At 45.1% G+C, this 27,786-nt stretch overlaps 1 protein-coding gene across 4 annotated transcripts in view; it reads right to left on the bottom strand.

The window, feature by feature from the left end:
- The window catches only part of LOC139578394 (F-BAR domain only protein 1-like), a 42,461-nt gene that overhangs the window by 2,338 nt on the left and 12,337 nt on the right, over positions 1–27,786 (bottom strand). Inside the window, exons 2-22 of one of the 4 annotated variants that reach the window (XM_071405905.1) lie at positions 26,937–26,987; positions 15,756–15,847; positions 14,183–14,257; positions 13,577–13,718; positions 13,029–13,181; positions 8,679–8,783; positions 7,884–7,982; positions 7,586–7,682; positions 7,364–7,481; positions 7,117–7,141; positions 6,341–6,401; positions 5,760–5,944; positions 5,473–5,497; positions 5,295–5,351; positions 2,951–3,002; positions 2,584–2,711; positions 1,440–2,447; positions 1,147–1,280; positions 846–1,014; positions 611–725; positions 356–511 (exon numbers count right to left, since the gene is read on the bottom strand). In XM_071405905.1, coding sequence (XP_071262006.1) covers positions 356–511; positions 611–725; positions 846–1,014; positions 1,147–1,280; positions 1,440–2,447; positions 2,584–2,711; positions 2,951–3,002; positions 5,295–5,351; positions 5,473–5,497; positions 5,760–5,944; positions 6,341–6,401; positions 7,117–7,141; positions 7,364–7,481; positions 7,586–7,682; positions 7,884–7,982; positions 8,679–8,783; positions 13,029–13,181; positions 13,577–13,718; positions 14,183–14,257; positions 15,756–15,847; positions 26,937–26,963 — 3,023 coding nt within the window. In that variant the 5' untranslated portion in view covers positions 26,964–26,987. The remainder of the gene's footprint in view (positions 1–355; positions 512–610; positions 726–845; positions 1,015–1,146; positions 1,281–1,439; positions 2,448–2,583; positions 2,712–2,950; positions 3,003–5,294; positions 5,352–5,472; positions 5,498–5,759; positions 5,945–6,340; positions 6,402–7,116; positions 7,142–7,363; positions 7,482–7,585; positions 7,683–7,883; positions 7,983–8,678; positions 8,784–13,028; positions 13,182–13,576; positions 13,719–14,182; positions 14,258–15,755; positions 15,848–26,936; positions 26,988–27,786) is intronic. The other 3 variants (XM_071405907.1, XM_071405906.1, XM_071405908.1) reach the window with 3 other exon arrangements.

Genomic DNA, 27,786 nt, shown 5'->3' with positions numbered 1-27,786 from the left:
ATCATAGGATTATTGACAACATGTAAACTATATTTCTCTCTAAATGTCAATTGAAAACACATTTGCACAATAAGCACTTTGTTACATTGTTACAGTTGTTAGTTAGCAAATTTTAGCCGTATTGTCAGACTTGGTTAAAGCCAAAACACCTCAAAACAAGACATGGTATCAAGAACCAGATAAACTATTTGAAACAAGCTTCCTATGATTCCCAACATGGCAGCGTCTTGTCATTGTTGCTAGCTATCGGATCATTCAGAATCATAACACAGCCTTCTACCCTTGCGATGTGTGTGCATAATTCTGTCTATATATCATAACCTCACAACCAATCCCATAGCTCATATTAAGCTACCTGTAAAGCAGCTTCTGATTGGGCAGAAAGTGGTTAACCCGGGAGATGTTGACCAATCGAAAGCTGAGGACCGGGGCGTTTGGGTTAGCAGTGAAGATACGAGTGATTCCAGCAGGAAAAGACATGGTGAGATCTCCTGTGATCTTCACCAGACAGCTGGAGAAGAAAAACATACACACACTTAGCTTTCAGCAGGCCTGTGTATAATAGGTAATAACATTGGATCTGGTGTACAGAGGGCTTATGTATGCTGACCGGTTGTGTTGTCCACCTTTGAAGTAAGCATTGATGTATTCTGTGATGGCTGCAGCCACAGGCCATAACTCTTGGGTGCTCAGGGAGATCGGGCTCGGTCCGCGAGACAGATGCACTGTGGGAAGAATAGCTATGTCTATGACAAGTTCAAGGCACAATGTCCTTATGAATAAGTGCTTTATGCTATTGAGTATCTTAAAAAAACGAGTTTAAAAAGTGTTGTGTTCAGACTAACTGTGTAGGGGCGCATGGTCTTGGTGCAGATGTGAGAGGGGTGAGGGCTGCCCACCTCTGGCAGGGCTGGGGGCGCGTGTCTGTGCCACCCACTCACTGGGGCTGGAGGAGGACGACGAGGTGAGGTCTGGGCTGGGCTCCGGCTGAGGAGACGAGCACACTGACCTGGACTGAAGACACACAGGACAAAGTAAACAGTTAGAGTAAGTAGTTGTCTACAGGCTTATAGCTGTGAAATGCACAGATCTGGGAGACCAGACCAGAGCTTCTGTAGTCTGGTTGATTTTCCTGAAGACACTCACTCTCTCACAGCCACTCAGTCTGCCTGAGGACCTCTTGGCTCTGGCTGGTCTGGGAGGCGCTGTCACCAGCAGCTCTGCACTGTCCTGCCTGAAGCTATGCTTCGAACCTAGAGGAACATGACCAATATTACAACCTGTAAGACAAGAGGAAGTTGTCTAAAAGACAGAGTGGGGTTTTGAATAGAGTGAAATATAGTTGTACATTTGGGAAAATATATTTAGAAAATCCAATCTCAAAATATAGCTAGTGCATAGACATCTGAGGCCAGTAGTGTAGTGTTCAACATTCATACCCTTGTGTGAGCCCATGTTGCAGGGCGGCTGTGATGTGTTCAGGTCCAGGCAGTTCTGGTCTTTATCAGTAGAAAAGCACAGGTCCTCCTGTGGCCCAGAATACCGTGTGAGAGGCAGGCCGCTCCTGCGTGGCTCGCTTTCGCTGCGTGACTCACGGTGCTTCCTCCCTCCCTCCCGGACCACTCCACCCAGGGCCAGAGACCCAGCCGAGGTCCCCTCACGGAAGGGGTTGTGGACAGAGTTCCAGTGCACCAGCTCCTTCTTAGGATGGGATAATGGGAGGGAGTTGGAGTTGGGGGTCAGCCTACTACTGCTGACGACGTGGGTCAGGATTCCTGTCGCGGCAGCTAGGGCTGACTGGTGGGTGGGGCTGCCAATCATAGTGATGGCGAATGGATCGTCAGGTGATTCTGGGGGCGGGGCACTACGGTCTCGTTTCCTGTCCCTGTCCTTGCGAGAGCAGGAGGAGGGGAGGGTTTTACTGTCACTGAGGGAGCCGGAGAAGGAGTCGCCCTGTACCTCTATCCCCCTTCCGTCTCTGGAGGGGCGCGGGCGTGGGGGGGCCCAGGCGTCAGGGGGGGGCAGGGTCTCCTGGGTGACGGTCCTCTCGAAGGCAGCCAGGAAGGGGTCTTCAGGAGGGATGTGTTTACAGCTCCACAGGGCCGGGTCCAGCTCTGGAGGGGCCAAGGACTGGGAGAAGGCCGGGAAGCAGAGGGCTGAGGGGTCCATGTCTGGAGGGGGGCGGGAGGATCGTGGATCAGCTGCCCAGATACTGGCAGGGTTGTCCTGGGGGTGGGGGCTGTGTTCCGGGGAGGGGTCTCTAAAGACAGTGAGGAAGGGGTCTTCTGGCCTGCCCAGTCCTGCTGGTTCTTTATTCTGACTTGCTGACGGCCACGCTGCCCAACCAGCCGGCTCAGGGGAGGGTCCCAGGGGCTGATGGGAAGGTGAGTCCAGCCCTGAGTCCTCTACGTTCTCAGGAGAGGAGGAGTCAGAGGAGAAGGCAGCATCTGGAGGGAACAAGGGGAGATGATCATTCTACTACCTAAAACAGTATGTATCACACATAAGATAAGGAGTTTTTACTGACTGGAAAAACTTCTGTCCCTATCACTAATACATCATAATACTTTAAACCGTATTTACATTCAGAAGCACCAAAGACACTCTCTGCTCTCTGTAGCTGATCTCTACCAGCAAAGCTTTTTGACTTGAAGGCCGACTCCAGAGGAGGTCCAAAGAGACTGTCCGAGCCTGACGCAGTAGAACTCAACCTAGAGTGGGTGAGAGACAGATGAAATGAGAAAGGGAAAGAGACAGTGAGGGAGCGAGGGAGCAAGAGAGGGATATAATACGTTACCAGAAGTGAATAAAAAGCATAACCAGAGATAATGTCAGATGATGCAGTACTGTCATCAGATCTGCTGGCTTCTTCTCACACAGCGTCTCTCCACCTCACAGAAACATACGACAGAGAGAGGGGAGGACTGGAGTGTGACTGACATTCACTCACCTACTGGGATCTGGACTGGAGGTGGATCTGCATAGGCCATCCTGCTCTCCCTCTGCAAAACACACACACTTAGTGAAGTTTAATTTGGGACTGCTCCCCAATCAGGGAGAGATGTGATTAACTAGAGTGCTGATGGAGGGCAGCCGTAAGGGAATACCCATTACCTTCCATAAAGATAAATACCAGCCATTAGCCTGGCTTCTCTAAGCAACATCAGCCCAGCGCTTTACGCTACGGTTTTAATCAAGGCACTCATCATTAATCCAGTCTGCTCATTTCCCCCACAAATAGCCTCCTACTGTAGCATCACAGGCTGCTACTCCCTCACTAATAAACCATGTTCCAGACAGACCTGAGGCGTGACAAATAGACAGTGTCATTCAGCCAAGGTCAGCCACCTCGACGATTTATCACTGGACGGATACGCACTGTTAAGCCTATTCAGAAGCAACACGGTAAATCACATTCACATCACTTCAGACTGGGAGTAACATTTTTATTTCTTTTATTTAACTAAGCAAGTCAGTTAAGAACAAATTCTTATTTACAATGACGGCCTACACCGGCCAAACCCAGACGACGCTGGGCCAATTGTGCGCCGCCCTATGGGACTCCCGATCACAGCTGGTTGTGATACAGCCTGGATTAAAGAGGCTGTATCACTAACATTAAAGGTGGAGTAACAGTATGCTATGCATGAATACCATATGAAACAAACAGTTATGACCTACCACTGATAGAATATATGGAAATGATAAAGTACATGGTAAGGGGCAGAAACAGTGGAGAGTGTACTACTGATGGTGCAGAAACAGTGGAGAGTGTACTACTGATGGTGCAGAAAGAGTGGAGAGTGTACTACTGATGCTGCAGAAAGAGTGGAGAGTGTACTACTGATGCTGCAGAAAGAGTGGAGAGTGTACTACTGATGCTGCAGAAAGAGTGGAGAGTGTACTACTGATGCTGCAGAAAGAGTGGAGAGAGTACTACTGATGCTGCAGAAAGAGTGGAGAGAGTACTACTGATGGTGCAGAAAGAGTGGAGAGTGTACTACTGATGCTGCAGAAAGAGTGGAGAGTGTACTACTGATGCTGCAGAAAGAGTGGAGAGAGTACTACTGATGCTGCAGAAAGAGTGGAGAGAGTACTACGGATGCTGCAGAAAGAGTGGAGAGAGTACTACTGATGCTGCAGAAAGAGTGGAGAGAGTACTACGGATGCTGCAGAAAGAGTGGAGAGAGTACTACGGATGCTGCAGAAACAGTGGAGAGTGTACTACTGATGCTGCAGAAACAGTGGAGAGTGTACTACTGATGCTGCAGAAACAGTGGAGAGTGTACTACTGATGCTGCAGAAACAGTGGAGAGAGTACTACTGATGCTGCAGAAACAGTGGAGAGAGTACTACTGATGCTGCAGAAACAGTGGAGAGTGTACTACTGATGCTGCAGAAACAGTGGCGAGTGTACTACTGATGCTGCAGAAACAGTGGAGAGTGTACTACTGATGCTGCAGAAACAGTGGAGAGTGTACTACTGATGCTGCAGAAACAGTGGAGAGAGTACTACTGATGCTGCAGAAACAGTGGAGAGAGTACTACTGATGCTGCAGAAACAGTGGAGAGAGTACTACTGATGCTGCAGAAACAGTGGAGAGTGTACTACTGATGCTGCAGAAACAGTGGAGAGTGTACTACTGATGCTGCAGAAACAGTGGAGAGTGTACTACTGATGCTGCTGAAACAGTGGAGAGTGTACTACTGATGCTGCAGAAACAGTGGAGAGAGTACTACTGATGCTGCAGAAACAGTGGAGAGTGTACTACGGATGCTGCAGAAACAGTGGAGAGTGTACTACTGATGCTGCAGAAACAGTGGAGAGAGTACTACTGATGCTGCAGAAACAGTGGAGAGAGTACTACTGATGCTGCAGAAACAGTGGAGAGTGTACTACGGATGCTGCAGAAACAGTGGAGAGTGTACTACTGATGCTGCAGAAACAGTGGAGAGAGTACTACTGATGCTGCAGAAACAGTGGAGAGTGTACTACTGATGCTGCAGAAACAGTGGAGAGAGTACTACTGATGCTGCAGAAAGAGTGGAGAGAGTACTACTGATGCTGCAGAAACAGTGGAGAGTGTACTACTGATGCTGCAGAAACAGTGGAGAGTGTACTACTGATGCTGCAGAAAGAGTGGAGAGTGTACTACTGATGCTGCAGAAAGAGTGGAGAGTGTACTACTGATGCTGCAGAAAGAGTGGAGAGTGTACTACTGATGCTGCAGAAACAGTGGAGAGTGTACTACTGATGCTGCAGAAACAGTGGAGAGAGAGTGCTAACTACTTACCCCTGTGGGTGGCGCCCTCTCCCTCCCCCTCTGAACGTCCTGTAGTACTGCTGTTTCCTGTGAAGAGGACAAGAGGAGTCAGAGGACCACACACACAGAGAAATGCGTAAAACATACAGACAGAGACAGACAGAAACCCAGCTATTTTTAACAAGAAGCCGGTTCTAATGGAACTTACTGGAGAGATGACGTTTGATTGACACCTGGAACGAGAGAGAGCAGAGTTGTTAATTACACTGTCTGGCAATATCTAAACAATTTAGAATGTTTACATCCTGCTGTTATTGCAACAACATGGAGAGACAATAGCAGGAAAAATAAACATGTCTTAATAAACAGATGAGCATTTCTGAGCTTCCCTTTTCATAAATCTTAGACTTTTGATACCACACCATGTGAAAATCCGCAACACATTTCATCCCATGCCTCCCTCTGGTCCTGTACCCACTCCTTCCCCCGTCATACCCCTCTGTTGGGGGGCAGTGTGAGTGCCCCCACGGTGGCCTTCAGCTCCATCTCTGTAGCAGCAGAGTTGCTGCGGCTGCTGCTGCCCACCGGACGGATCTGGATGTGGAACTTCTTGGGCTCCTCGTCGTCAAAGTCAGAGTCGCTGGAGTAGAAGTTGTCCTCCTTGTCCTCCATCGAGCAGCGTGCGGACAGAGAGTCAAGGAAAAGTGACCCGACGGAGGGTGGACAGTGGACTGACTAAAATGGACGGGGAAGAGCCTTATGCCTTGGACAACTTTGGGAGTGTCAGGGTTTCCTTTGTCCAGCCTCATTCACTGATAATGGACTGGAGCTGGACTAGGGACAGAGAGAGCATTTCAGTCTATTTAAATGTCTCTCAGGGGGCAGGGAGACTTAATGTTCTACTCATCTCATAAGAGACCGTCTAGACTGCTTTATAAAGATAGAATACTCACTTACACAGTGGCAGGAAGCTTTGTTTTCATTATGAAGATAAAGAGGTCTGTCCAAGGGAATTTTTACTACAATACAGTAGAGACAGCCTCTCGTCTGATAGTCAGTGTTACTGCAAAGGATATCATTCTGATTGACGTCTGCTCGGATTACAAACCCCTCCTCATCCACCTCTAGGGGAGAGTTCTGTGTGCAGAATAGAGAATACCCATGTTGTATACAAACATAAATACTTTCTCCTGGTGTTTGATAAGCTTAAAGTGCCATAACAACCCTTCACCCTGTGATGTTGTCATCAGGAGATCACTTTCGGAGCCGTGTGAAAACTAGAACCTGGATAAATGGAGGATCTCAGTTTGCTGGTTTGCTTAACGTGAGGAGTTTGAAATGATGTATACTTTTACCTTTGATACTTAAGTAGATTTAAAACCAAATACTTTTACTCAAGTAGTATTTTACTGTATTTTTACTTGAGTCATTTTATATTAAGGTATCTTATCGCCACTGGTCAAAATAATAAAAATAGACAACCAAACACTGCCAGACACACCATTGTCACACATGATTACTCTCCCTTGCTCATACACACGTACAAATGCACACACACATACTGTACAGACACACGCACACAGACTGTACAGACACACACACACACAGACTGTACAGACACACACACACACACACACAGACTGTACAGACACACACACACAGACTGTACAGACACACACACACAGACTGCACACACAGACATACACAGCATTGATGTGTCTGTACAGTACGTTGGCGGAGGGCACAGTGATATGCTGTTTAATTCACCACCACCAGGAATGTAGAACTGATAATGGAAGAACGGACATTGATTTGATGGTTTTTGAGCCACTGTGAATTAGCATATACTCACTGGTGTCTCCGTCACAGCTGAATCCCTGCAAAAAGAAACAAAGGTGAATGTAGCTAAGTGACAAGATAGTATCACAGAAGGAGCTGACAAAAGAAAGTGAGGGTAATTGGGATTTATCATCTGCGTGTGCGTGACGACATCGCTCCAGTAATTTTCATTTATCTCGGCTTCTTGGTAAAAATAGCTGGGTTTCTGTCTCGGTCTGTGTTGTACGCGCACATGTCTGTGTGTGTGTGTGCGTGCTCACGTTGAGTCTGGCTCTTTGTCCCTCTTTCCCAGTCCAGGAATCCTGAAGGCTTTTCCTCGACTCTTCTTACTCCCCTCCGGTACTAAAGCTGTCATGTACTCTTCAAACCCCACCAGGGCTGCCACATATAGGGACACACCACAGTGAGGACAAATCGGACACACGCTCACGCATACACATGCTGGGATCAAACCATCTGTTTATGCTGTTTGTGTGGTGTACCTGGTTTGTCTTTGCCTGTGCCCTTCTGCTCTGCAAACCTCTGGATGAGGTTATCTATGCCGATGTTCTCCACGTTCTGTTTGAACTCCTCATGGACCTGAACAGAGGAGAGAGGGGCTCGTTGCAGTCAGAGAAGAGATAGGGGTTTGGACTGGAGAATTTGTTGTGGATGTGCTCGGTGTGTGGAGTTTGACTGTGGTTCAGTTTGTGAGTGTAGCAGGAGACAACCCCTCAAAGAGGTCAGTTAAATCCCTCCAGACAGGCTCTCCTGGCCTGGGTCAGTGTCTGGGTGACCTACCTGTCCCACCTGGACGTGGGTGTCCTCTATGGAGTGGGAGTATCCCTTGATCAGCTGTTTCATCTGCCTCAGGTGGGCCTCCTCGATGTCCTGGAACTTCTGTACAGAGGACGAGAACACAACAATGGTGTTCAGACACCAAGATGGGTCCTAATTACAGCAAACTACCCCAAAGCACAACAAAATGCTACTCAAAATACCCACAAAACGCTAGCGCAAACTACCGCAAAGTGCAGTTAAGTGGTAAGAAATAAACCAAAAGAACCCAAAGACAAAGACCAGAGGCAACTGTACAGGAAGAGAACCAGGTACAGACCAGAGGCAACTGTACAGGAAGAAAACCAGGTACAGACCAGAGGCAACTGTACAGGAAGAGAACCAGGTACAGACCAGAGCAGTGGAGTATAATAGAGGTCCCATCCCAGGTAATAACCAGGTACTAATCACAACACTGCATGTGGGCTAGAGTAATAGCTTGAAAGAACAGGTCATTTCCCCCATCATGCTCTGGGCTGTAGTCTTCATGAAATCCCACCGAGCTCTCTCCTCTTCACTCATTATCAGGGACAGATCTCCCATTGTAGCTATTAACAGGTAATTGGTCACCAGGATTCCAGTCATCATTTAAAAACAAATATAGCACCGTTCATTCGGTTTGTTGAGGGTTTCCTTGGAAACTGTGCAGGTAGCCATGGAGACGTGTTCATTGTGAACAAAAACGGTTTGTTAACTTAAGGGAACCCCAAGATTGAGTGTGTCTAAGTAACCCGCCCCAGGCCCAGTGGACTGACTGACCTGGGCTGATTCGCTCATCTTCTGCTCGAAGTCTCCTCCCACGCGGTTATACTTCTCTATACACACAGCAAACGACTCGGCAGCTTTCTTAGACTTCATCTCCACCTAGTGAGAGAGAGGGGACGATTATAGACTTCATCTCCACCTAGTGAGAGAGAGGGGACGATTATAGACTTCATCTCCCTCTAGTGAGAGATAGGGGACGATTATAGACTTCATCTCCCTCTAGTGAGAGATAGGGGACGATTATAGACTTCATCTCCCTCTAGTGAGAGATAGGGGACGATTATAGACTTCATCTCCCTCTAGTGAGAGATAGGGGACGATTATAGACTTCATCTCCCTCTAGTGAGAGATAGGGGACGATTATAGACTTCATCTCCACCTAGTGAGAGAGAGGGGACGATTATAGACTTCATCTCCCTCTAGTGAGAGAGAGGGGACGATTATAGACTTCATCTCCCTCTAGTGAGAGATAGGGGACGATTATAGACTTCATCTCCCTCTAGTGAGAGAGAGGGGACGATTATAGACTTCATCTCCCTCTAGTGAGAGATAGGGGACGATTATAGACTTCATCTCCCTCTAGTGAGAGATAGGGGACGATTATAGACTTCATCTCCCTCTAGTGAGAGATAGGGGACGATTATAGACTTCATCTCCCTCTAGTGAGAGATAGGGGACGATTATAGACTTCATCTCCACCTAGTGAGAGAGAGGGGACGATTATAGACTTCATCTCCCTCTAGTGAGAGATAGGGGACGATTATAGACTTCATCTCCCTCTAGTGAGAGATAGGGGACGATTATAGACTTCATCTCCACCTAGTGAGAGAGAGGGGACGATTATAGACTTCATCTCCCTCTAGTGAGAGATAGGGGACGATTATAGACTTCATCTCCCTCTAGTGAGAGATAGGGGACGATTATAGACTTCATCTCCCTCTAGTGAGAGAGAGGGGACGATTATAGACTTCATCTCCACCTAGTGAGAGAGAGGGGACGATTATAGACTTCATCTCCCTCTAGTGAGAGATAGGGGACGATTATAGACTTCATCTCCACCTAGTGAGAGAGAGGGGACGATTATAGACTTCATCTCCACCTAGTGAGAGATAGGGGACGATTATAGACTTCATCTCCCTCTAGTGAGAGAGAGGGGACGATTATAGACTTCATCTCCCTCTAGTGAGAGATAGGGGACGATTATAGACTTCATCTCCACCTAGTGAGAGATAGGGGACGATTATAGACTTCATCTCCCTCTAGTGAGAGAGAGGGGACGATTATAGACTTCATCTCCCTCTAGTGAGAGAGAGGGGACGATTATAGACTTCATCTCCCTCTAGTGAGAGAGAGGGGACGATTATAGACTTCATCTCCACCTAGTGAGAGAGAGGGGACGATTATAGACTTCATCTCCCTCTAGTGAGAGATAGGGGACGATTATAGACTTCATCTCCACCTAGTGAGAGAGAGGGGACGATTATAGACTTCATCTCCACCTAGTGAGAGATAGGGGACGATTATAGACTTCATCTCCCTCTAGTGAGAGAGAGGGGACGATTATAGACTTCATCTCCCTCTAGTGAGAGATAGGGGACGATTATAGACTTCATCTCCACCTAGTGAGAGATAGGGGACGATTATAGACTTCATCTCCCTCTAGTGAGAGAGAGGGGACGATTATAGACTTCATCTCCCTCTAGTGAGAGAGAGGGGACGATTATAGACTTCATCTCCCTCTAGTGAGAGATAGGGGACGATTATAGACTTCATCTCCACCTAGTGAGAGATAGGGGACGATTATAGACTTCATCTCCCTCTAGTGAGAGAGAGGGGACGATTATAGACTTCATCTCCCTCTAGTGAGAGATAGGGGACGATTATAGACTTCATCTCCACCTAGTGAGAGATAGGGGACGATTATAGACTTCATCTCCCTCTAGTGAGAGAGAGGGGACGATTATAGACTTCATCTCCCTCTAGTGAGAGATAGGGGACGATTATAGACTTCATCTCCACCTAGTGAGAGATAGGGGACGATTATAGACTTCATCTCCCTCTAGTGAGAGAGAGGGGACGATTATAGACTTCATCTCCCTCTAGTGAGAGATAGGGGACGATTATAGACTTCATCTCCACCTAGTGAGAGATAGGGGACGATTATAGACTTCATCTCCCTCTAGTGAGAGATAGGGGACGATTATAGACTTCATCTCCCTCTAGTGAGAGATAGGGGACGATTATAGACTTCATCTCCCTCTAGTGAGAGATAGGGGACGATTATAGACTTCATCTCCCTCTAGTGAGAGAGAGGGGACGATTATAGACTTCATCTCCCTCTAGTGAGAGATAGGGGACGATTATAGACTTCATCTCCCTCTAGTGAGAGAGAGGGGACGATTATAGACTTCATCTCCCTCTAGTGAGAGATAGGGGACGATTATAGACTTCATCTCCCTCTAGTGAGAGAGAGGGGACGATTATAGACTTCATCTCCCTCTAGTGAGAGATAGGGGACGATTATAGACTTCATCTCCCTCTAGTGAGAGAGAGGGGACGATTATAGACTTCATCTCCACCTAGTGAGAGATAGGGGACGATTATAGACTTCATCTCCCTCTAGTGAGAGAGAGGGGACGATTATAGACTTCATCTCCCTCTAGTGAGAGAGAGGGGACGATTATAGACTTCATCTCCCTCTAGTGAGAGATAGGGGACGATTATAGACTTCATCTCCCTCTAGTGAGAGATAGGGGACGATTATAGACTTCATCTCCCTCTAGTGAGAGAGAGGGGACGATTATAGACTTCATCTCCCTCTAGTGAGAGAGAGGGGACGATTATAGACTTCATCTCCCTCTAGTGAGAGAGAGGGGACGATTATAGACTTCATCTCCCTCTAGTGAGAGAGAGGGGACGATTATAGACTTCATCTCCCTCTAGTGAGAGAGAGGGGACGATTATAGACTTCATCTCCCTCTAGTGAGAGATAGGGGACGATTATAGACTTCATCTCCCTCTAGTGAGAGAGAGGGGACGATTATAGACTTCATCTCCCTCTAGTGAGAGATAGGGGACGATTATAGACTTCATCTCCCTCTAGTGAGAGATAGGGGACGATTATAGACTTCATCTCCCTCTAGTGAGAGAGAGGGGACGATTATAGACTTCATCTCCCTCTAGTGAGAGATAGGGGACGATTATAGACTTCATCTCCCTCTAGTGAGAGAGAGGGGACGATTATAGACTTCATCTCCCTCTAGTGAGAGAGAGGGGACGATTATAGACTTCATCTCCCTCTAGTGAGAGATAGGGGACGATTATAGACTTCATCTCCACCTAGTGAGAGAGAGGGGACGATTATAGACTTCATCTCCCTCTAGTGAGAGATAGGGGACGATTATAGACTTCATCTCCACCTAGTGAGAGATAGGGGACGATTATAGACTTCATCTCCGCCTAGTGAGAGATAGGGGACGATTATAGACTTCATCTCCACCTAGTGAGAGATAGGGGACGATTATAGACTTCATCTCCCTCTAGTGAGAGATAGGGGACGATTATAGACTTCATCTCCACCTAGTGAGAGATAGGGGACGATTATAGACTTCATCTCCACCTAGTGAGAGATAGGGGACGATTATAGACTTCATCTCCCTCTAGTGAGAGATAGGGGACGATTATAGACTTCATCTCCACCTAGTGAGAGATAGGGGACGATTATAGACTTCATCTCCACCTAGTGAGAGAGAGGGGACGATTATAGACTTCATCTCCCTCTAGTGAGAGATAGGGGACGATTATAGACTTCATCTCCACCTAGTGAGAGATAGGGGACGATTATAGACTTCATCTCCCTCTAGTGAGAGATAGGGGACGATTATAGACTTCATCTCCACCTAGTGAGAGAGAGGGGACGATTATAGACTTCATCTCCCTCTAGTGAGAGATAGGGGACGATTATAGACTTCATCTCCACCTAGTGAGAGATAGGGGACGATTATAGACTTCATCTCCGCCTAGTGAGAGATAGGGGACGATTATAGACTTCATCTCCGCCTAGTGAGAGATAGGGGACGATTATAGACTTCATCTCCGCCTAGTGAGAGATAGGGGACGATTATAGACTTCCTCCAGTCATTACTGGAACCTTTATTCATCCTGGTGAGTCATCATTGAGAACAAATGATCTGCTATAATAATCACAACCTTGTTCAACTGTCTATCTTATTCAGTGTACTTTCAGCAACTACTCATTAACGTAAGGCACCCTGTGCTCATTTAACAGTTTTTACAGCTATACTGTATTATACGGAATGTGTTCATTGATGCCTAGTGACAGACCTTCTCCAGTTCTTTCTGGGGAGCTCCCTCTTTCCTCAATCGGTCCAGCTCAATACACTTGGCGTGGTATCCCTCCCTGGACTTCTGGAGGTGACCACTCTGCACCTGGACGGCCTGAACAGCCTCCAGGGTCCCCACCTGCTCCTCCTTTGTCTGTGAGAAACACACCATGCACATATTATTAAAATGGTCATTATATATTTAAGCAATAAGGCCCGAGGGGGTGTGGTATATGGCCAATATACCACAGCTAAGGGCAGCTCTTACGCACGACGCAACGTGGAGTGCCTGGAGACAGCCCTTAGCCGTGGTATATTGGCCATATATCAAACCCCGTGGCGCCTTATTGCTATTATAAACTGGTTACCAACATAATTACAGCAGAAGTAAATTGATGTTCTCATACCCGTTGTATACGGTCTGATATACCATGGCTTTCAGCCAATCAGCATTCAGGGCTCAAACCACCCAGTTTATAATATAATATAGTGAATGATGTGGGGGATAGAGGGGTCGTGATCATAGAAAGATATGGTGAGAAGTGTTACCTTGCGGTGAACTTTGACCTGCTCGTCACCATACTTGTTGATGTCCCGGATGAGGTCATTCATCTTACGCATCAGCTCCAAGTGGCAGAGAGCCAGCTTGTCTGATGACACCCGGAACAAGTCCCACATAGGAGCAAACGTCCTGAGGGACACAGAGCAATATGTCACCTACAGTACAAGGTCCTAACACCAACATCGTGTTTTTTTTAATCTAATAATCACATACATTAACAGATGCGATTTCATACATTTTGTTTGAATGGTAATGACATTAAAGTGAATCTTTATGGTGCATTTCTAGAGTTAAACAAACCATAGACCCGGGCCTGCTATGACCCAGTAAACCATAGACCCTGGCCTGCTATGACCCAGTAAACCATAGACCCTGGCCTGCTATGACCCAGTAAACCATAGACCCTGGCCTGCTATGACCCAGTAAACCATAGACCCTGGCCTGCTATGACCCAGTAAACCATAGACCCTGGCCAAGAGAATCAAACCATACAGACAAACTCCTATAAATCCTCTAGGTACCCTGCCAGCATATGAAACAGTTGATTTCATTTTAAACTGAGATGTTGATGGCAAGAGTTCTCATATACTCACCCTAGTGGGCTTCCATTGCTTGCCATTTTGGCCAGTTTGCTCATGGACTTGGAGTAGGTCTCCTCGATGGCAGCCCTGAGAACCACAGATAGATCAAGATATTCCTGATGAGCCCGTGGCTGGTCAGTAACAAACCAGGCAGAGTGATGGTCTATGCAGTCTCAGCATTGGAAATCCAACTACAGATGGATCTAAACTCGTCCCCTTCCGGCTCACACAAAACAACTGCATATCTTACTAGCATAATGTCATATTATCATGTACAGAGCATAATAAAGCACAAACCTAAAGGCATAAACAACCAGGCAAAGGGAAAATAAATATTTAGCTTCAATACTCTGTAAATGTTGCCCTGACCCAAATATAAATAATAAAATGGCCTCATTTCTGCAGGAGGAACATACAACTTTAATACCCATCTGTAGCACCCACGGAGAAGAAAGTAGATCAGTATGTCTGGGGGGTAACAACCCCCTCCCACCCTGACAAGGAAAGAGCAATGTAATAAACAAACAAATCAGTGCAGTTTCACAGGCCTCCGGCAAGAGACATCTCTTTATGGAGAAGAAGTACACCTTGGAGATGGGTAGTTAGGCCTACAAAGGGCTAGAATACATGACATTCAACGTTTAGATACATAGAACATCCAGATTGAGAAAGACCTCCTCTGCACTGAGCGTGGGGAATCAATCAGCTCAATGGGTTGCTTACTCTGTCTGTCATGAGGGAGACACAGCTTCCCTGCAATGTCTTCTTTCATTTCCTGACTGACACTTTGTTCTCTCCAAGTAGATACTGCATTTCCTTCCAAGTAGATAACTGCATTTCCTTCCTTCTGTGGGGAATGTGCAGTGGTTCAGATCTTATGAATAAAAGTCAGGACTATGACATTGGTCTGACAGTGCAGGTTGTTGTCTTCCCCTCTGGGGAGAAAAGCCCTGTAAGGCCCAGGCTTAAATACTACAATGAGTGTTCAACTTCCAGCTAATTGACTCATTAACAGACTGAATAAAGACAGACGACTTCTGGGAAAACAATCCAGGAGGAGGATTATTCAGACTGACATGTTACCGGAGCTGAGTGCCCAGATAACAGGCAAAAACACAGCTACTGCAAGTGTGTGTGTATATTTGTATAGTAAGACAGGGAGCTCCTTGTCTTGAGGGCCGTGTCTTGTATTGCGTGAGAGTATATGTGTCTCTCTTAACACTCCCATGTGCTGGCCTGAGTTCAAATACAGCCCAGCTATGTGGATTAGAAGGCAGGGGAGACTGATGGAGCCGTTCCTCTGCACTAAGACTATGAAAGGAAACGACAAGGCCCTGTAGCCACTATTGGAATCAGTCTTTTTAAAATTCAAAGTTCAAAACATTTATGAACGTTTCGAAAAATGACTTTTTCAAATGGATGGATGAGTTGAAAGACAAACTGATTAAGAAACATCACTCCCACGTCACTTATGTACCACCTCTCCGGAACATCCCAGCCCAAACAACACCTCACCTCTCCGGAACATCCCAGCCCAAACAACACCTCACCTCTCCGGAACATCCCAGCCCAAACAACACCTCACCTCTCACGGACAAACTCTGCCAGCTCTTTGGTAGCAATCTGTCCATGCTTCATGTTGTGGTACAACACGTCAAACCCTGCATTCTTCTCCCCCTGCAAAAACACAGACAACACCTTGGGTGAGTAACAGAATTCGATTGTACTGCATCTCTATGGGATTTAGAGATCCCTCAATATGAAAGATGTGACACATAGCAGGCGATGGCAGACAAACCTACGACCCCAGGAAATAGATGTTTTTCTCATTTAAATCCACTCAACACTTCTCTGTTACTTATTCATTGAGGAACCTTGGAGCATAGTAGCATTGAACACAAATCAACACAAACAAAACAAATACTGTTTTCTTTCATCATGACCTTTAAATATTGTGGATGTGGATGTTTCTCTTGTTGTTAAGCAACCAGAACCAAGGTTGACACAGGGTTGGAGAAAACAGAAATGCCTTTATCTCGCCAACAGAAGTATGCCTGGGAGCTGGTGATGACATAAACACAACTCATGTTGTTTTCTTCCATGACCTTTAATACTGTGGCTGTCTTCTTGTTTCGCTCAGTGGGGAACAACAAGCAATCATGACACTGGTTAAAGGAAACAAACATACATGTTTCATAGACAGGCCGACTGCAAGCCAAGTTGTTCTTCAGAAATGTCATTTTCATAGGCCGAAGAAGTCTTTCCACAGGGTCGATGCAAATGTCAGATCTATTGTTCTACAATAGCATTAAATCAGAATTTCCATTGACCCAAAGTGTGCAGAAGCTTTCTCCTTTTGTCTTCCTGCACCTTAGCAGCCTTGTGCAGATTTAGTCAAGACTGGCATAAGGAAGGCAATGTGAACTAGAAGTTTAAATAAGGATTCCCTTCCTACAGACAATACAAAGAAGAAAAAAAAGAGTCATCACATAACAGCAGAGTTAACAGAGGCAGCGTTAAAAATAGCCTGTTCCTTGAAGCCCCCACTTTGATGTCAACAGCGGGGCCGTTGTGTAGGCTGTCCTGACGGGCAGGCGGCTGCACCTCAACACTAGAAATACCCTGCTAGAGAGGGACACACTTTTCCCAACTAGCAGGGGAATGGCTGGAATGCTAAGGTTCCCAGAGAGAGGCTAGGAGCAGGCCAACACCACAACCACCCTCAGTTACAGACACCAAACACACACAGACACTAAACAAACAGACAAACACAATCGTTGCTTTGAAACGTTGGTCTACTCAGGCAGGAGAGTGGTGATGGGCTGATGGCCTCAGCAGGGTTCAAAGTAAGGCGGTGCGGTCTGGTACGCCACCCCAGCAAAATAAATAGTGGAGGTACACGGTACCGGTAAAATATGAGCCTATCACAATAATTAAAACAAAATGTAAAGAAAACGGTAGGCTGTTACACTACTATTTATCATTACCGCATGTCAGAGGCATGAAAAACAGGTGGTATAGCTCCAAAATGTGATGTGGTTTGACGAGAACACTGACATTTTGCCGAGGCAGAGAAGTGTGGGCGACACAGAGACGCGTGCGGACAGCAATGGACACTTAAATTCTGGCCTAATGACAATCGCCAAAGGTCATTACACTTGTTGGTGTTTTGTGTAACAGATGTCTGTTTCCGTTCACCACTGTTTAGAAGATATGTTGTGAGTGGATGAACGTGCGCTGGGAAACCTAGTAAAGGAGCCCTTTGAAGTGATTGTTTTATAAATCAGATGAAAACATCATGACTGGTTGTGTTTATGCCACAATTTTTTTAAAGTTACCTTTCAAATCTTTATGACTAGGCCCACAGAGATCCTATTGAATTAATAGGGATTCTAGATGTAATACATAGAGGTCCCGTACCAGGAAGAAATGACATCTACTTTCATCCCTGGTTCAAACCCATTTGATTAGTTACCTACAGACATGCAGTCAGTGGTGTAAAGTACTTAAGTAAAAATACTTTAAAGTACTACTTAAGTACTTTTTTGGGGTATCTGTACTTTACTACTCATATTTTTGAATACTTTTACTTCACTACGTTACAAAAAAAAATTAATGAACTTTTTACCCAAAAGTACTCATTACATGTTGAATGCTTAGCAGGACAGGAAAATTATCCAATTTATGCACTTATCAAGAGAACACGTGGTCATCCCTACTGCCTCTGATCTGCCAGACTCACTAAACACAAATGCATCTTTTGTAAATTGTCTGAGTGTTGGAGTGTGCCCCTGGCTATCCGTACATAAAAAAAATAAAAATAAAGTGCTTAATAAGGAATTTGAAATGATTTATACTTTTACTTTTGATACTTAAGTATATTTTAGCAATTACATTTACTTTTTATACCAAAGTATATTTACAACCAAATACTTTTACTCAAGTAGTATTTTACTGTTACTTGAGTAACTTTCTATTAAGGTATCTATACTTTTACTCAAGTATGACAATTGGGTACTTTTTCCAACACTGCATACAGTACACTAGTTAATGCAGAGATTTTAATTCACATGTGATTCTCCAATACCTTTCCTTCTCTATGGAAGTGAAATTATGCCATAGTCTTTGTCCATCCCTGTCTCCCATCTGCACCCAGAGGAAGGTGACCTGCCCTGCTCAGCCCTAAACACAAAGCAGGTATATAGTTCCCTTCACTATGCTAACCTCTCTGACTAGGTGCTGTCCCCCCCGTGTGAATGCCACACACAATCTAAAACATAGCCTACAGTATTATCATATAAGGCATTGGTGATCATTAAAACATATTAGCAAATGGCCAAATGAAAGTTGAAAACAAAGCAACACGGATATTCAATCACCGGGTCCCAAGCAGTCATCCATGCAGTGAATGTAATGATGAGTGACAGGTGATTTTCAGAAAAGGAACCCCAAACAAACAATACATAAAGCTACTACTGTTCAAGTCAGTCCAACTGACAAATAACTTCTCTGTAAAAGCAGCTAAAAGACACACCAAAGCCTTAGTCAGCTAGACAATAAAGGCTTATTTCACAAAAACACAATAGCCTAATCTAAAGAGTCAGGCCTAATTCCCATTTCTGGTCTCAATCGAAGCTGACAATTATGGACACATTTGTGCTTTAGAAATTAGTATGAACATTATTTTATCAGCTAATGAAAACAAGAGGTACATTTAATATGGTGTCTAGGCTTTATGAACAACTCCTATAACACCGTTGTGTTTCCTGAAAGGAGAAATAACGGCTGGCTAAATCGGGACTCCCTAAAAACACAATACAAGTGACTATTTGAAGCAGGTTAGGAGAGCATTTTCGCAAGTGACTATTTGAAGCAGGTTAGGAGAGCATTTTCGCTAACCCTAACCCGTTTTCTAACCTTAACCTAATTATCCTAACCAGCTGTTAATTCTCCCACCCTGGTACGACAAAGTCGTAGCTGTATCGAAGTGGCATGTTCCTCAGGTAACAGACACAGTGGGCGAGAAGTATGACAGCTCTTTCATTAATGTGACAGACAGGTTTGTTTGTGTATGTATGTTTCGAGGTGTGTCAGTATCGCACCCTAAAAGAAACGTATAATCCAAAGACGTCCTAAGAGTTAAATCCATGACTAGAATGATGAATTATAGCTAAACCCATCATGTTCCATCTGAGATCATTCATCACACAGACCTGTTTCATATTCCACACCATGACCAGCGGTCATTGACAGTTATTTTTCGATCTGATTTATGCAGCTCCCCTAAGAAAGTTTTGCTCATGCAAGAGAGAGCTCATTACAATGACAATGTGATCTGTGGGAGACGAGAGGAGCGACAGAGGGTCTGTGTGGAGGCACCCAGACAACTCAACTTTCTCACCATGGCTGAGATTCATTAGTACTCCATGCAACACAGAGCAGCATCGTCTGTCAGTCCAGTCAGGTCAGGTAACGCCCAGGTTCATGTTTTACAGGTATTAGCTACAGTCGTTGTTTAACATATCACCGGACCCATCTGTTTCTCCTGAGGAGCAGGGTGCCCCTTGGGAGGTTTGGGTTGGGGGAGGGGGTCTGCTCACTCACTCACTCCTTCCATAACACCATAAACTCTCACCCAGCGAGCAGTGCTCCCACATCCAGCAGCCTCCCCTCTCTCTCTCCCTCCCTGCCTGCCCACTGCAGTTAGCCAACCAATACTTGCTGCCCCATTTCATCTTTGTAATGTGCAGCGCGGCCAGCTAACGACTCTCACTTGATTCAAATTAGAAGTATCCCTGGCTTTCCCCCTCAGGCATGAACAAAGCTAATTACTGTACAAATGAGGCCTGGGATGCTCCTTTAAACGGTGTGCTGGAAGGCAGGCCTCATTGGGAACTGGCGTGGTTAAATAAAGAAGCCGTGTCTGGATTTCCCTGCTAGAGCGTGTCCGGCTTAATTAGGTGAGTGTGGTTACCTCCTTGGCCAGTTACAAGAGTTGTGGTTGAACGCCAGTGTAGTGCTGCACTATGGGCAGCAGGTTCTGTGGCCAGAGTAGCAGCAAGTAGCAGTGTCTTAGTGAGGGGATCCGGTGTCGGAGGACATTCTTGTGCTGTGATGCAGGGGGGGGGGCACATGTGAAACCTGGCACACAGTAACAGAACGTCTGTCCCTCTCTCACTGGTCAGCAGAATAAACAACCCTGCCTTCCAATCCATTGGATCAACAACTCCATCAGGCCTGGCTAGTGGAGGACATTTCAAATCAATCAAATGTATTTATAAAGCCCTTTTCACGTCAGCCGATGTCAAAGTGCTATACATTTCCTATCCGATTTTCAGAGTTGTATATAATATGTGGTATGACATGACATAGTAGGTCTATATGGTATGACAATGATAACATAGTTGGATAGACCCAGGTTAGTATCCGTGGAAAGAGACCGTCTAACTGACTCATTGAGGTTTTGTGCTTACGGGCAATCCCACGGAAGAGTGTCAGCAGCACCCCTAGTATCTCAGCACACCACTTCCACATCTGCCTCACTGAGTCCCCAAAACAACCCATCACCTACACTAGTTGATACCTGGTCCATAGCGCCTGGGAGAGACCAGCAGTGTCCCTGTGTAGAACTACTCTCTGGACATCACTTTATGCTGAGATCAGATCACAGCACCGGTCCCTGTCCCTGATTAATGCCACACTGATTAATGGCTTCAGTGCCCCATTGGGCCGCAGGTGAGGGAATGGAGCCCAGCGGTACACGTGAGACCCTGAGCTTAGGACTAACCCATGACAGAGACTGAGCACAATGCACACACACACACACACACACACACACAAACACACCGCAGTCCACGCTCATGCTTCTATTACCATCACCAGAACACTTGCATCTGGCCTCAGGAACCTGAAGGCAAAATCCCTGAAATGTCTCTATGTAACGGTACAGTAAACCACTATCCTGCTGCCATTAATCCAATTTAGCAGAGCAAAGAACATTTCCAGATAGAGAGAGAGAGAGATAGTGGGTCCTCTGGTAACATTCCTGCCCATCCGTCTCTGCCACTGGGTTTACATCCGTCCGCTCCGGACCTTAGAGCCCAGTGAGTCCCAGAGACACAACCAGGCACAAATTGACAAGGGAAGAGCAGAGGCAACACTGGGTTCATTCTGCTGATGAATGATTGGTTGGGTATAATTCACCTAGGAGAGCAGGGCCCATTTCCTGGAACAGACAGACAGTGTGCCTTGATGAGGCCTAGCAGAGAACTATATAAAAAGACATGGATGATTCATCCAACACACAGTCCTGCTAGAATTCCTAATGGTAGTGCATTAGTGGGGCTTCAGGTTTCTGGAGCAACGGACTGAATGGACCGTTCTTTGGTAAAAAGGAGAAATTAAAGGATTCATGGTGTTCAATGCGAGAGCACCCATTCAGCCATTTCAAAGGGGAAATGGATATCAGGGGCATTAACATGTCTGTATTGGGATCAGTGGCGATTTTAGCATGTAAATCTTGGTGGGGCAAACTCAATTATTATTTAGATTTTTTTAATGCATGCCAGCAAAGCAATTACACAACACAAACAATATATAAAACGGTGCCCAAACTGTTAGGGCCTACATAAAGCTGTTCCAACAGCAGAGCATTCTTTTCAGCAACATGAAGTGAATCCTTACCACCGCTACACCTGGTTATCAGCGGAGCCTTGTCCGGCAACGGAACAGTTCATTCAGCCTCATTTACTGCGTTTAAAAAAAATCATAGCTGAAATGTCTGACTTGTTTAAAACTTCTTATGGCTACAATCCCGTTAACGGGATCGATATGACAACAGCCAGTGAAAGTGCAGGGCGCCAAATTCAAACAACAGAAATCTCATAATTAAAATTCCTCAAGCATACAAGTATTTCACACCATTTTAAAGATAAATTTCTTGTTAATCCCACCACAGTGTCCGATTTCAAAAAGGCTTTACAGCGAAAGCACCACAAACGATTATGTTAGGTCACCGCAAAATCACAGAAAAACACAGCCATTTTTCCAGCCAAAGACAGGAGTCACAAAAAGCAGAAATAGAGATAAAATTAATCACTAACCTTTGATGATCTTCATCAGATGACACTCATAGGACTTCATGTTACACAATACATATATGTTTTATTCGATAAAGTTCATATTTATATCCAAAAACCTCAGTTTACATTGGCGCCATGTTCAGAAATGCCTCCAAAATATCCGGAGAAATTGCAGAGAGCCACATCAAATAACATAAATACTCATCATAAACTTTGATGAAAGATACATGTTTTACATAGAATTAAAGATAAACTTGTTCTTAATGCAACCGCTGTATCAGATTTCAAAAAAGCTTTACGGCAAAAGCACAACATTCAATAATCTGAGAACAGCGTTCAGCCACAAAAGGAAGCCATACAGTTACCCGCCAAATTGTGGAGTCAACAAAGTCATAAAAAGCATTATAAATCTTCACTTACCTTTGCTGATCTTTGTCGGAATGCACTCCCAGGACTCCCACAAGAAATGTTTGTTTTGTTCGGTAATGTCCATCATTTATGTCCAAAGAGCTACTTTTGTTAACGTGTTTGGTAAACAAATCCAATGTCACGAAGCGCGTTCACTAAAAGCAGACGAAATGTCAAAAAGTTCCGTAACAGTCAGTAGAAACATGTCAAACGATGTATTGAATCAATCTTTAGGATGTTTTTAACATAAATCTTCAATAATGTTCCAACCGGAGAATTCCATTGTCTTCAGAAGTGCGATGGAACAGAGCGCGTGAACGCGCATGGTCAGCTCATGATAGACCTTACTCATTCCCGTCTCCTTCGGCCCCACTTCACAGTAGAAGCATCAAACAAGGTTATACAGACTGTTGACATCTACTGGAAGCCGTAGGAAGTGCAAACTGACCCATATCCCACTGTGTATTCGATAGGCGATGAGTTGAAAACCTACAAACCTCAACTTCCTGGTTGGATTTTTTTCTCAGGTTTTTTCCTGCCATATGAGTTCTGTTATACCCACACACATCATTCAAACAGTTTTAGAAACTTCAGTGTTTTCTATCAAATACTAATAATAATATGCATATATTAGCAACTGGGACTGAGGAGCAGGTAGTTTACTCTGGGCACCTTTTCATCCAAGCTACTCAATACTGCCCCTGCAGCCATAAGAACAAAATGTGGTTTCCACTGACAATTGAGATATACAAACTATGGCATAAGGGAACGATGAGCGGATAAGAGGCAATCCGTAATATCGATTAAGACAATGAGCGAGCGTAGACGAACGTAGTCAATATAACGATTTGTTCAGCACCTTTGAAATGTACAGCGACAGAATTCCGAACATGGGCCGTTCTTACAGTATTCTCCCTGTACACCAAGTCAGAACCGTAGGATAAATAAGGGGGCATATAAGCAGACAATAAAAGCTCTTAGAAATGTCGTCATCATCGAATATTGTCTAAAACAGGCTATAGGCTACATGTGCACCACCAAGTCAGAACAGTAGGCTAAGTTATAAGGGAGAAAGGGACCAAATTATTAGGGTGAGGCACATGGGCTACAAACAGCTTACTACACAACATACACTTAGTATTACTTTCTTAGCTACAGTATACATATCTCATTGGCATATTACATAATTTATGCAGCAGTATACAAGACATTTTTGGACTCAGTTATGCTGTGCTCACTTGAACAGGAAGGTGGTATTGCGGCCCTTCTTGGGGAACTCTGAAAAAAAACAAGGTTGAATCACGACGTCAGTGATCTTCAGGTCGGAGCTCTAGAAAGAGGCCAGAGTTCCCGACTTGGAATTCCAATTTGGATGACCGTTCAAAACTTATTTTTCCCCAGTCGGAACTCGCTGCCCCCCCCCCCCCCCGTTGCTTTGCAACGCTTGCAGTTAGCCACTGATTCCAAACCAGTCATTGTTGAATATGCAATTTCCAACTTGTGTAATGTTTATGTCCAATGCCGATGAGCATCGATACATTTTATCTAAAATTTAAAAGATATATATTTTATTAATTTCACCTTTATTTAACCAGGTAGGCAAGTTGAAAACAAGTTCTCATTTACAATTGCGACCTGGCCAAGAATAAGCAAAGCAGTGCAGCACAAACAACAACACAGAGTTACACATGGAATAAACAAACATACAGTAGAAAAATAAGTCTATATACAATGTGAGCAAATGAGGTGAGATAAGGGAGGTAAAGGCAAAAAAAGGCCATGGTGGCGAAGTAAATACAATATAGCAAGTAAAACATTGGAATGGTAGATTTGCAGTGGAAGAATGTGCAAAGTAGAAATAGAAATAATGGGGTGCAAAGGAGCAAAATAAATAAATAAATAAATACAGTAGGGGAAGAGGTAGTTGTTTGGGCTAAATTATAGATGGGCTATGTACAGGTGCAGTAATCTGTGAGCTGTTCTGACAGCTGGTGCTTAAAGCTAGTGAGGGAGATAAGTGTTTCCAGTTTCAGAGATTTTTGTAGTTCGTTCCAGTCATTGGCAGCAGAGAACTGGAAGAAGCCTCAATTGGCTTTGGGGGTGACCAGAGAAAGAGAGAGAGAGAGATTTCTCTTCATATGACAAGTATTTGCCAGTAGATTGTCCACGTGATTCATGACTGCTTGTCTAGCTTGAAAGCTACGATTTTGAAAGTATGATGTTGACATGATCAGTCCAATCAAAGCTACGGTAGATATGTGATTTGACATAATTTTATCTGTGGCCAATGACCTTGAGCTTTCTTGGATGGGCACTTCTAATGTAAATCTATGGCAGCACCCAAGGGGCTTGAACTTTCAAGCTCTCCATGTAGATTTTGTGGTGATGTAGTGTCCCCATGAGTGACAGAACACTGAGCCAATCACAGCGCAACTAGAGAAGATTACCAACCCCTACGCTCTGTATTTTCCGCTGGCTGCCCCTCCATCACAGAAAGCACTGAGCTAGGCTGAAACACCTGCATTTTGGAGCTGCCTTAAGAAAGCAAAGAGACCATGTTTGTACGCAGCTTTATTAACTCAAATGTTTTAGTTTTTTTACATTGTTTGCAAACTGATATGTGACACGTATTAATGCCAAACAGGTGGGGCTCAAAACAGGTGCCCTGAATGACAAGTCGCCACTGGTTGGGATGAAAACACTGAGCAGAGCATTACACCCAAACTGTACTCACCCTTCTTTCATCTGAAAGGAGGGAGTCATTCTACTCCCAAGGACTTGGAGTGAGGACGTCATTAAGAATGCACCTAATCATAACAGATGGCTATTCCTCATCCTTCCCTCTGTTGACTAATTAAGACTAGGAAGAGAAGCCAACATCATTATGTCGATGGCAAATATGGAAGTCACACAGTGCCACCTGTAGACACAGAATGGTGTTAGACTGTCAGAGAGAGTTGCATCCCTCCTGGTTTGAGTTGGAGGGAATCACCTTTGATCAACCTTTGTTCCACACAATGGAGGTCTCCGCTCCCCTCCATAGGCATGGAGGCCCTGCTGCCTGCAGCCACACAAAGGCAGCCAGGATCACATGACTTGCTGCTGGTCAGCCAGCAGGCAGGCAGAGCAGACAAGACAACCCGGCACGCTCTGCTCCTCACAACAACACACTCAACTCTGCCTCCGTCACAGTCAGTAACACAACAACTCCACAAAATGAGGACAGAGGGGATCCACCACAGAGAGAGGCTTCATGTACAAACAAGCAGATACTTTCATAATCAGATATCCCTCAACAACGAAACAATACAAACAACTAGAGTCTCAAAATGTTGCGACCTATAAAAACCTTTGAATTCCATCAAGGGTAGGAATCTAATTTCCTTGAATTGAATTAAACGGATGGCTGGTATAGTTTCCTCTTTGACTCAATTGTTACTTTTACTTTTTGCCACAGCGTCCTTCCCAAAATATCCTTCCCCTTCCACGGTGAGCGGGCAGTGGTGGTGTATTAGAACTAGGACACACCTGAAATAGCTCCACCAGGTGTGCAGAGGAGAGCAGTACACAGGCATAGTCCCCCTAGGAGCAGCTGACTAATGTCTTCTCCGGTCTCTCCTATCAGACTAGTGGGGCTACAGTCAGGGTTACATTGCTGTCATGCTTATTATGTACCGTTATTGCACAGGTTATAGGACTGCTAGAACATATTGATGTGGTTCCTGTTGGTTCCTTTTCCAGGCATTGTAAAGATGTGACCTGTGTTCATCTGTGTGTCAGGAATGAACCCGGTGCCCCTACTCCCACCATCACCAAGGAGACTAGGCAGCCTCCACTCTATGATTCAGATAGATCACTCAGGAGACAGATTGGTAGAATGCAACATGTTGTGCTGTATGGTGGTGGTTCAGTATCATTCACAGAATATTAACTCTGAAAGTAAGGCATCATGACTCATGTGTGAATCAGGGAACGGACAGAATTGGCCAGTCAACCTACATGCATTGGTGTCCTTCATCTACAGAAGAGTTGTACAGCATTATCTGAAGGGTAGGCCCATTATTTCTACTGTCAGTGTCACATACAGTCTGAGTGTTTGGGTTTTTACTAGCTTCTGCAATCTGCATAGAAATGAGCAGTAAAAGGGTCTAGAGTATTCATGCATAATGGCCCCCAAAACAAATCATCATAATGCAATCTGACTGTCAGTTTTCACCTCTCCATGTTGAGCTGCCAATGATACTCATAGAACATAATGATACATCAAAAAGACTCACCCAGAAGTTGTTTTTAAAGAATGCCATCTTCACTCAGAGTTTTATAGGGATCTGCAGTAAAGTGAGAGAAGAAAATAAATGTTACAGATGGGACAGAAACGAGGCTACAGCCCCCTGCTCTCCCCTATCAGTGACCAGAGTCAGCCAGTGGCACTGAACCAACATTCACACCAATAATGAGACACCTCTACAAATGGATTGTTGTTTTCCCTGTGCTGAATTGCTATGGATCTCTTGCTCTTGCTGTGGGCTGAATCTCCCTTTGTACAGGTACTGTAACAATGTATTGGGCTACATGAAAAGCCACCTCTCAGGCCCAAAAACAGGCACAGTAACACTTTACTGTACAAAGAATGAAGTGGAAACTTCTGAGGCGGTCTTCTTAAAAACAAGCTGGCGTAAGCAAGTAGACAATAGAAACCTTTAGTTTAATGAAGGCCAGAGTGTCCTGAGGGGACAGCCAGGGTTTGTTAAACAGTTCCCTTCAAAAGAGATGGAGAGGCTGACACAGGGGAGGGAGGGGGAGAGAGACTGATCTGACACAGCCACCAAGGAGAGTGTGCCCGATCAAGATGAATAAAGATCTCTACGGTGTGCTCACTCACTCTGGCCATGTGTGCAATAAAGCGCTGAGGGACTAGCCATACCTCTAATTCAACCCCCTCCCCGCCCCAGAGTCACCTCCCAGACTGGGCCTGGAGCGATTGACAGCAGCAGGTCTACTAAGGTGAGGACACACACAAAGAGCCTCTACAACACAGTGACTCAACAAGAACCATGGTCTCTTTTCTGACTGTGAAGTGAGATTCGTGACCATGAGCTTCTGTTCTGGCAGAGCAGATTTCAATTG

Source organism: Salvelinus alpinus, chromosome 6 (assembly GCF_045679555.1).
Source record: "Salvelinus alpinus chromosome 6, SLU_Salpinus.1, whole genome shotgun sequence".
Classification (NCBI taxonomy): Eukaryota; Metazoa; Chordata; class Actinopteri; order Salmoniformes; family Salmonidae; genus Salvelinus; species Salvelinus alpinus.
Note: the sequence above shows the minus strand (reverse complement) of the source record. Positions and strands in the feature narration are given on the sequence as shown.